Source organism: Vombatus ursinus, unplaced genomic scaffold, assembly GCF_900497805.2.
Source record: "Vombatus ursinus unplaced genomic scaffold, bare-nosed wombat genome assembly UNPS02015255.1, whole genome shotgun sequence".
Classification (NCBI taxonomy): Eukaryota; Metazoa; Chordata; class Mammalia; order Diprotodontia; family Vombatidae; genus Vombatus; species Vombatus ursinus.
In genome coordinates, this window is record NW_020955033.1 from 23,853,556 (window position 1) to 23,864,197 (window position 10,642).

Here is a 10,642-nt window from a genome sequence, read left to right on the forward strand (position 1 = left end):
TTTGCTGATAGACACTCCTCAATACTTTCTATTTGGGACAGAATGACTGAGTTAGAAAGTCAGGGTACTACAAGCCTCAGTAGATGCTTTAGGCATTCCGTAGTCCCTAACCTGCATGGGATCAGCGCAGCTCCACAGACATCTGTTGATTAGATGGTCTTATCTTCCCCCCTTTCTGGGTCAGCTGAAGTGATGGGTCTAACCCATCTGAGCTCAAACTTGGGTCCATCCACTATAAAAAAAAAATCAGTCTGCCCTGCTTCCCAATGAGCAAACATAGGTAAGTCTCCAAGTCCAAAGAAGATGCCTCCTCCCCACATCTGCTGTGATTTTCAGGGCCCTTCTGACTCAGTGACTTCAGTCTCTGGCAGGTCAAAGTTTGTTGATCAGATTTCTCCTCATATTCCCTACCTCCCATCCCAGGCTGATGGGAAGTTTTGAGTTTCTTTCTAGTTTAACCAGAATCCAAGTTCTAAAGGTCTTGGGCAGAAATGACAAATGAATTTGCAATGCACTGGGAAGGGGTGTTGGTTAGACATATGTGCATATATATACATATATATATACACACACATACATATTATATATATATGTATATATATACATATATATATATAATATTTAAAAATTCTTTCTTTACATGACCACAGAAAGCTTTCTTCAATCCTCTGGTACCCATGGGCTGACACACTGTCTTTGTGTGATATAGGACGGAGGAGCCATGGGCCTCTGGTTCATTTCCCCAAGCTCTTCAGTACAAGTTGCCTAAGTGACTGGAATAGAAAATTCAGCCTGAAAGTAGCTCCTGGATTACACGGTAATAAATTTAAAAAAAAAAAGGCAAATGCCTATTTCCACCAACTCAATTTTAAGCTTACTATATTGTTTGTCTCAGCTCTCAAAACTCCAAGACACCAATTCTATAACCTTACTCATCTGTACTCTGGATCTGTGTAAAACAGTTTCACAGACAGCACAACCAGTGTGCTCAGGACACACTCTAACATAGAGCACAGAAATACAACATTGTGACCATCTCCCAGGCTAGAAAAGTGCCAGGGTGGAATACACATAGGCATGGGTGGGGATAACAAAGGACTTTAGAAAGAGAATAGGAGTTCCCCAATTACCTGCCATTTTAGCTTTACTGCATGCAATACTGAGGGCAGCTAGGTGGTGCAGTGGATAGCTCGCCAGGCCTGGAGTCAGGAAGACTCATCTTCCTGAGTTCAAATCTGGCGTCAGATACTAACTTGCTGTGTGATCCTAAGCAAGTCACTTAACCCTATTAACCTCAGTTTCCTCATCTGTAAAATGAGCTGGAGAAGGAAATGGCAAACCACTCCAGTATCTTTGTCAAGAAAACCCCAAATGGGGTCATGAAGAGTTGGACATGACCAAAAAATGACTGAACAACAAAAATACAATACTGAAGTGGGTGGTCTGCTGCTGACTTGTCTCTTACATTTGAAGTGGCTGAAACTGCCATCTTGGAAAAGGCATAAAAAGGATAAATGATCTGGGACTGGAAAATGAAACATTAAGGATGATCTCACTGCTCACTTTTCCCAAAGTTACATTTTCAAGGAAACTGTTACACTGTTTGGAGACTAGGAATGTAGTGTCTCATACATACACACATTATGTGCATATAAACATGCACACAGACATATGCATTCACTATCTCCCCCCTCCCCCAAACCAGGAAAAGTGCACTTCCAATATCAAATACAAAAATAGATTGGCACACTCTTTTTGACACAGTGAACATATCTTTTAAAAGCTTTTTCCCCACTTCTGAAAGTCTTCTCTCACTTTGCCTTCAACTGCCCCTACCCCAGGCTGGAACAGGCCAATAGAGAAACAGGAAAGGAGAGAAGGTCCTGGCCTAGGTTTGCAACGTGGACAGATGACCAGAAGGAAGACTGGAATGGAAACTGTGAAAGACTCTTGTATTTCAATAAGCTGAGATGGGCAACTGAATATTCCTCACTTGGTCCCCAAAAGCCCATTTCCTCAGGGACAGTGCTGAGCCTCCACTGTCTCCGTCCTGTTCCTCCTTCTTCCTTTGCTCTGGGTAGTCAAGAGCTACCATGAGTTCATCTAGGCTGAACAAGACTGAAGAGTTCCTGAAATGTCTCTAGTACAGCTTCTACTTCAGAAGAAAATGATGTTGAATGAAAAAAAAATTTTGGTATATTGTGAGTTCTGTCTTTGCATTTCCAGTCATAACTGCTGTTCCACAGACCTCAAAGGAAGCAGTCTTTCCCCCTGCCTCAGGAGGGTGGCCTGTGCTAGGAATTTTGGATCAGTCGTCTGTAGTGGGGCATGACTTCATGCTCAGGCAGATGGAGAGCAAATTCCAAGGCCACTAAGACTGGGAATTCAAAAGCAATCAGTTCTCGTCGGTTCAGCCGGAACTTCTCTTCCAGTTTCTGAAATGGGAGGAAAGAAAACAATAAGCATTTTTGCCACGGAATTAATGTCCTAGGTTTCTCCTAGCTTGTTTTTCAGTTGTGTCTGACTCTCCGTGACCCCATTTGGAGTTTTTTTGGCAAAGATCCTGAAGTGGTTTGCCATTTCCTTCTCCAGCTGATGTTCATCTAGTGCTTTAAGGTGGACAGAGTATATATATACATATATATATATATATATATGTATATATATCCTCAGGTGGAGTGGATTCTTTTTTTTTTTTTTTTTGGTGAGGCGATCAGGGTTAAGTGACTTGCCCAGGGTCACATAGCTAGTAAGTGTTAAGTGTCTGAGGCTGGATTTGAACTCAGGTCCTCCTGACTCCAAGGCCACAGCTCTATTCACTGTGCCACCTAGCTGCTCTGTAGAGTGGATTCTTGCTTTAGGTATGGGTAGGCCTGTATGGTCACTGAGGTCTCCAATGCTGAGATTCTATGACTTCTGTGGTATAGGGTATAACAGTCCACTATGGGGGAAAGCAATGAAGATGATGAGAGTCACCAGGGAAGATTTTCTCAAGGGTGTGTTGGTTCAGGCTCCATAGAGCAGATCCTTAAATTTTCAACGTGAGCCTTCACACCTTGGAAATCGGCCAATGCTACAAAAACCAGGACTTGATTTATTGTTTTGTTGATTGTCTAGACTTAAGAAAGCGATGAGAAAATGTAAAAAAAGAAATGCAGATTAAACATTAAAAAAAGTGTCCTGCTTTTTAGACAGCTGGTTGTTAAACATTTATCAGCACATCCCTGGATGTTTTGGTGAAGATATTTAAAAATTCTGATTAGGCTGCTTTCTGCTTTGGCATATTTCATGTAAGAAAGCTTAGCCAGAAGAGCAGTTAGCTGCCCGAGTCAGATTATTGCTGGATTGGAATTCATTAGGCAAACTGCTGAAGCAAGCCACTTTTACACTGATTACATTAGTTTTATGCTGGGTTGTATATTACCATGTTATTTCTAAGTATGCCTATTTTCACTTTGCATTTTTCAATATTCATTCCTTCTAACATGATATCATTCAGGGAAGGTCTATGGAAGTCTCTTACTGCTAAATTCACTACATGTATGTAAGCATAACCATGTGGCTCTGGAGTACTTGTAGTAAGGTAGGGGCAGGTGACCCTCTCAGAATCTTCCCACACAAATATATTAGAAATAATACTTTGATCATTTCAATAGCATTATTTACATTTCATTAGGATAGGATCATAAATTTAAAGCTATCAGTGATCATTTGGTGCAACCCCCACTTGCCCAAAAGCATACAGTAAGGAACAGAGGATTCGAACCCAAGCCCGCTATTCCCAAATTTGCACTGTACAGATGGTCCAGGTGGTAACCACCCAAGTGGGCCTCAGAGAAGTACTCTATTTCTTTTACTTCTAATGGCTCCTTTCCTTTATGGGGGCAACTATAGCTCTGAACCCTAAATCTTTCCTCAATGATAAGCAATCAATTATGCAGGAAACCATCAAGTTCTGTCAACCACTATTTGGATCACATTCTGACTTTGTAGGCCCCTGGTGAGCCTGGCAGGCTCCCTGTTCTGGGGAATTTTATTGCAAGAATAAAGATTGGGCTTCTTCCTTTATTCCCGCCAAAGTAAATTCTATCTGACCCTTTTAGTCCCCAATTGTTCTTCCTCATTTCTACATGACATGGTTAGAAACTCCTCAAGGGCAGAGACTATCCTCATTTACCTGGAAACACAGCAGGTGCTTAATAAAGAGACCCTCTCATTGATGAGAGAGAAAAAAACTTCCTAGACCACATCTATTAATTCCCAGGTGAGGAAACCCATCTGACAGGTTGCTCTGGTTTCTATAGATATTTAAGATGATTTCAGAATACCTAAAGAATTCTTGGGATGGATTAATTTTCATTAACTAATTAGTCTATTAATTAATCCAAACTAAAAATAGGCCCTACACCAACTATTGGGTCCCAAAGCCACTTACATCAATTAAGTGCTTGACTTCGTGTTTTTTGAGGTCACTTCCAATTTTGGCGGCTAGCAGCACACAGGCCCCGGCACAAAGCTTCCGGTTCTGTTTGTTTAGTTTCCCCTTGAGGGCCAGCTTCTCAAAGTAGACAAAGGCCATGGCCACCGTTGGCTCCTCGAAGCCACACTCCTCCAGCGCCAATTTCCTCATTTCTCGCTTCAGACTAGAGAAAGAAAGGAAACAGGGAACATGACTAGTCAGCAGCCTGGAACCTGAGCACTTGGCAAAGAGGAAAGACAAGTAACCTTTGATTTCTCTCGACTTCCCTCCAAAGACACTCTGCAATGGAGGACATCTTTGGGAATTCTTTGCCCTGTTAAGTGAAGAATGCTTTCATAAAATGGATATAGCCATTCTTGTACTGGACTCCTTAAGGGTTATTGTGAGCACTGGGCCTTCAGGAAACATCATGTCCACCTTTTTTTTTTTTTTACTTGGGAGAAAATCAAGACGCGGCGGTTAAGTAGTAATAGCTGTCAGAAGCAGGGCTGGAACCTAGGCCTTCTGATTCCAATGCCAGGGATTTTCCCTACTACCTGAGGATATATGTTATATGCTCTATCCACCTTAAAGCACTAGATGAACATCAGCTATTGTCAGTAGCATTTCTGTTATGATTATTACTTTATTATTGTAGCATTAGTATGATTACTGTTAATAGTGTAATTTATGGGGCCAATACTAATGCATTCTTTTTTCTATTAAGAGAGGTAGCTTTATACAGTAATACACGGTTGGGTTCTTCCCTAAAAAGAAATGGACTGAATTCTACGTCTGATGTTTATTGGTTGCCTAACTCTAAGTAAGTCACTTAACCTCTGGCTACTCTCTAGAACTTATGTATTAGGTCCTATGTAACTTTTATCTATCTAGATGGAGGGAGTTTCTTTTGAATATTAGTGAAGGTGCTTAATACTTTGATACTTCAAAGATCGAAGATTTCATAGGCATGAATATTTCCTTTAGCAGTGCAATTTTTTTTGTTGTTCAGTCATTTCAGGGTCCAACTCTTTGTGGCCCCATTTGGGGTTTTCTTGGCAAAGATACTAGAGTGGTTTGCATTTCGTTCTCCAGTTCCATTTTCCATTTCCAGTTAAGTGACTTGCCCAGGGTCACACAGCTAGTAAATGTCTGAGGCCAGATTTGAACTCAGGAAGATGACTCTTCCTAACTCCAGCCGTGGTGCTCTATCCGTGGTGCTACCTAGCTGCTGAGTATGACTGATATGCCATATAATACCAGTTCTCAACCCATTGGTAGATAGCTGAGAGAGAGTTTCTGTGGCCTAAATAACATACTACCCTGTGGCCAACCTATTGAGGAGCCTCTCTGAACTCAGCTAGGCTTGTCCTAAAACAAGATTAACGTTTTTCCAGTAAGGCAGGACGAGGCAGAGCTTAGACTCTACGGACGTAGGCTTCAGAAACCTCCAGTCATCTCTGTGAGATGTGCAAAGCATCAAAGGAGGAAACACTAAAGAGACAGGGTGAGAATAGACATGTCTCCTCTTCATACTTCAAAAATGGAAATGGGAGATGATGTGACTTTTAAACTTCTCCGAGACCTAGACAATCATATCCTCTTATATGAAGATGAAAACAGACTGGGGCAAGAGGAAAGATAGGGATAATGAGCCGTATCGTGGAGTAAACTTCCAGGGTAATTAACTTAAACCTAGCAATGGCAGACACTTTGTAAACAAGGAATGAACTGGGTCAAAGTGAACAGGGACAATAAAGCATTAGAGAAGCCAGAAACATTTAAACCTAACCAAGCCAGAAAATAAACCTTAGCACCAAGCGCAAGTTCATCCAATGGCTATCCAGGTAATCAACTAGAACTAAGAAGTTATTATTCTAAAAATGAACCTTTTGTATTTATAAAAATTCTTTGGCCCAAGGTAGAAGGTATGAATGTTTGTTTTGGCTTAGCCTTGTGGTTTAGGTAAACATGCCAGAATCACACCTATGTTGGACTAATTATCAGAGTAGAACACAGGCACATGATTTCAACATGACATAGGGGGACATTCTAGCAAAATGTGGATCCATTAGGAATCCAAATGAACATAAACACAGTAAGAATGTGTGTACTGTATGTGTCTATGTGTGTGTGTGAATAAGCAACTCTGTAAATTGTAAAACCAAACCAAACCAAACCAAAATTATTTAAAATATTGGTGTTGCTGATATTTAGGCCCAGCTACTTTAGCTGATTTTGATGACTACTGTGGACTCAAATCTCATGAAAATTAGACTCTAAAACATGGCCAAATATAAGAAATGACCAAATTATGGTTGACTTGGTGGCTGCACACTTCCATTTTTTATCTTATTAGTTTCACCTACAGACTATCCTGCCTGAGGTGCTTTAGGCATCTGCTTAAGACTAATCACTCACCAGAATTAGTAGAAGTTCCTCCTACCAATGAAATCATAGGTCCATTGCCTATCCTTTCTTGAACCATCAACAGTTTTCTGGATGGCAACACTTACTGCCAATCCTTGACATGCCAACTCCATCTTTTTGTCTAGACTGTTCAGGTTGCATGGATGAAAGCAAAACACCTAATTTTTTTTCTTCCTTGGAAATTAATTTGCATAAGGTCTCCAAGATCAGAGTTATCACAGAACCACTCATTCACTTAAATGACATTTTCTTATAACCCCACCTATGCAATAGGAAAAGTCACCAGCCCACCAAAGATTTGATTTTAGTGGTATGCTGGGACTATGTCACAGAAATGCCATACGGATGTCAGTCTGCATGGTACCTTCGTATTTTGCTGAGAGTTAATTTGATATGAGGAAACTTCTCCTTGAAGGTCTCATTCATGTCTTTCTTGAGATCAGAGGGCTTTACATAGTCAATGACTGTGGTCTGAAACAGAGCAGAGAACAAGGGTCATTCAAAATGCAGCCATTTGTGTGATCACTTAATCAACAAGTATTCATTCATTAAACACCTACTATGTGCCAGGCACTAGAATCCTGCCCTCAGGCTTACCTTTCATCCAGGGGAGATGTCATAATAATTATGCAAATTTCATGTGTTACTTAGGAAAATGAAATTTTAAAATTTAATTAGGAAAACTAGTTTAAAATTAGTTAATTAGGAAAACCAAATTTTAAAACTTCCTAAATTGGTAAACAACAGAAAAAAACAGATAAGAAATCCACTAAAAGCTCTGCCCCTCCAGGGGCCTGAGACCAGGGAGAACATGATCCACATGGGCTACTGGAGCACAGATCTTTGCCCTTAGGAGATCAAAGCAAAATAATTTCTAAAGATCTGAGTCATTCTTAGGTAAATTCTGTGCTTACAAAGTGTGTACTTTCCTTTAGGGCAGAATGCAATGGGCACTCATGGTGGTTTCTTTCCTTCTGCCTTCTAAAAAAGTGCTTTATCTTTGACAAATAGGTTCTGCTTTAAGACAGGATATGAGATTTTCATTTAGGAAACAGGCAGTAAAACAAGGCCCAAATCCGACTCACTACCCACAAGCTGTTCCTGGTAGAGTGATGGCTCAGCTTGGCTGGAAGCCACAAGGCCATCTTGCTACGGATTCACTATGAAGCTAAGTCTTTTGTTTCCTAAATTAAAGAGTTCTTTTCTTGAATAGTGAAGTGAATTCACAGAGTACCTTTCTTGAAGGCCAGGGACATCCCTGGCATTTTTACACTGCAACCCAGAAGTCAGGTTTGAAAGTCCTGTGGCCAGGAGCAAATAATGGCGTGCCATTTCCTAGGTGTGGGACACATGTTAGCTCCAAATATCCTTCCCAGCAAAGCTCATCTTTTCTTTTCTCTTCTGTTTTTTAGCATAGGACAAAAATAGGCAGTTATATAAGCAAAGCATTATTTGGGGAGGGGAATGGAAGGGAAGAGAGAAAGGATTTATATAGTACCTACTATGTACTAGGCATTGTGCTAAGGGCTTTTACAAATATTATCTCATTTGATCCTCACATCAACTCTGCAAGGCAGGTGCTATTATTATGCTTTTTTTAAATAGCTGAGGAAACTGAGGCAAATGGTTGGTTGGATATTGTCCTTCATTCTTGAAGAGGACCAAAATGACATCACTACGTTGGAGATGAGCTACCATGTGTCTGACTGTGGCTGATCAGACCAGTATGAGCATGGAATGTTCTAACACAGGTTGGGCACAAATAGTCCATGTGAACTTTTGGAGTGGAGATGTCTCGGTTATTCATCTGTAAAATGAGCTGGAGAAGGAAATGGCAGACCACTTTAGTATCTTTCCCAAGAAAACCCCAAATGGGGTCATGGAGAGTTAGTCACAACTGAGGTAAATAGAAGTTACCTACCAAGGACACACATCTAGTAAGTCTCAGAACTTGGATTTTAACTCAGGTCTTCCTGACTCCATACCTAAGACTCTATTCACTGTGCCATTAGCTGTTATAGGAACAGAAAAGTCTAGACTGCTAATTGCTAGCTAATCCATCTACTAAGAGGGGACAAGAGGGAAGCAATATGGCATCAGGCAATGAATGGTGGATGAGGAGTCAGTAAGCTCTGGGTTCAAATCGCATCTTAAGTACTTATTAGCTGTGTGGTCTTAGGCAAGTCTAAGGGACCTCTCTAGGCCCGTTTCCTCACCTGTAAAATGAGGGGATGGAACTGGATGATCATGAAGATCTCTGTCAGTTCTAAATCTAATGACCTGGCTGCTAGTCTTGGCTTTGCCATTAACTAATTAGTCCTTTAGAGGTAGGGCAAATCGTTTCTTCATGTGTACAATGGGGATAATACCATGTGTCTCATATACATGGCAGAATCCAAAGAGATAATGTATGTTCAGACACATTGAATTTATATATACACACACATATGTGTATGTATGTATATATTTGTTGTTCAGTTGTTTTTTGGTCATGTCCGACTCTTCGTGAACCCATCTGGGGTTCTATTGGCAAAAATACTGGAGTGGTTTGCCATTTTCTTCTCCAACTCATTTTACAGATGAGGAAACTGAGGCAAACAGGGTTAAATGACTTATCTAGGGTTACACAGCCAGTATGTATCTGAGGTTGAATTTGAACTCAGGTCTTCCTGACTCCAGGCTCTAGTGCTCGAGCCACTAAGCTACTTCGCTGCCCTAATATTAGTATATATGTTTATGTGTGTATACACACATATATATACATGTATACACACATATACACATACATATATACATATATAACTATATTGTATATGACTGTATATGTACTGTATACATACATGGATTGATGGATATAGACAGATGATAGAAGATAAATGTTAGAGATGGATGATAAAGAGATGATATAAACAGGACAGAGATGACAGAAACAGATAAGACAGGTTAGGATAGAGAGAGAGAGAGATAGAGAGATAGAAAGAAAGACAGATTGCACCAATGGTTTCATTGGCAAAGGGAACTCCCAGTGAAGAAAACTCCCAGGACATTGCAGATCACCATCAATTCCCAGTCTTAGAAAGTGCCTGGGGGCACTGAGAGATTAATTGACTTGCCCAGGATCACACTTGAACCCATGCCTTCCTGCTCCAAGGTCAGTTCTACCCACTATCTTATGCCTGCCTTTCTTAAATGATATTAAAGACAACAGAAGTATGGTGGTAAAATGATTATTTAGACCTGGTGAAAGTGACTGGTTACAAAAATAAAAAGTATGAAGGGTTAGTGAGCTAAATGAATGGGGATCAAATTTAGTGAGAAAAGCCCAAAGGCAATTATATCCCCTTTTTCTGGGCCTGTTAAGTACAACAGTTGGCAGACGGTAAGGAATACCCCTCTACTCTCTAATCAAACATTCAAACGCCATCAAGAACTCAAAGGTGACAAGCTCCTTTCCCCCATTTGAAGGAGATCAGTTAGCACACAATAACAACACTACCCCCTTACCCCCCAAAAAAGATGACCAAAGCAGAAATACTCAGGGATATGGTGAGAGAAGATATGGGCAAACTTCTATTAGCTAACAAAATAATTCTCCCTAAAACTGCCTCCCCTATTTTCAACCCCTCCCCATCCCTAAGTGACATAATTTTAGAGGGCAGCAAATAGCAAAGAAGAAGCGACCTAGTACTTCTTTTGGATGATATACTGTGGGGTGGGGAGAGGAGCCCTAGAAGAAGTACCATATTTAAAATG

General features: G+C 40.6%; 1 protein-coding gene across 1 annotated transcript in view; it reads right to left on the reverse strand.

Moving 5' to 3' along the window:
- Positions 1–1,352: 1,352 nt before the first annotated feature.
- LOC114031908 (CDK5 and ABL1 enzyme substrate 1-like) overlaps positions 1,353–10,642 on the reverse strand; it is a 150,449-nt gene continuing 141,159 nt past the window's right edge. Inside the window, exons 8-10 of the mRNA XM_027847109.1 lie at positions 7,254–7,360; positions 4,436–4,643; positions 1,353–2,435 (exon numbers count right to left, since the gene is read on the reverse strand). Coding sequence (XP_027702910.1) covers positions 2,295–2,435; positions 4,436–4,643; positions 7,254–7,360 — 456 coding nt within the window. The 3' untranslated portion in view covers positions 1,353–2,294. The remainder of the gene's footprint in view (positions 2,436–4,435; positions 4,644–7,253; positions 7,361–10,642) is intronic.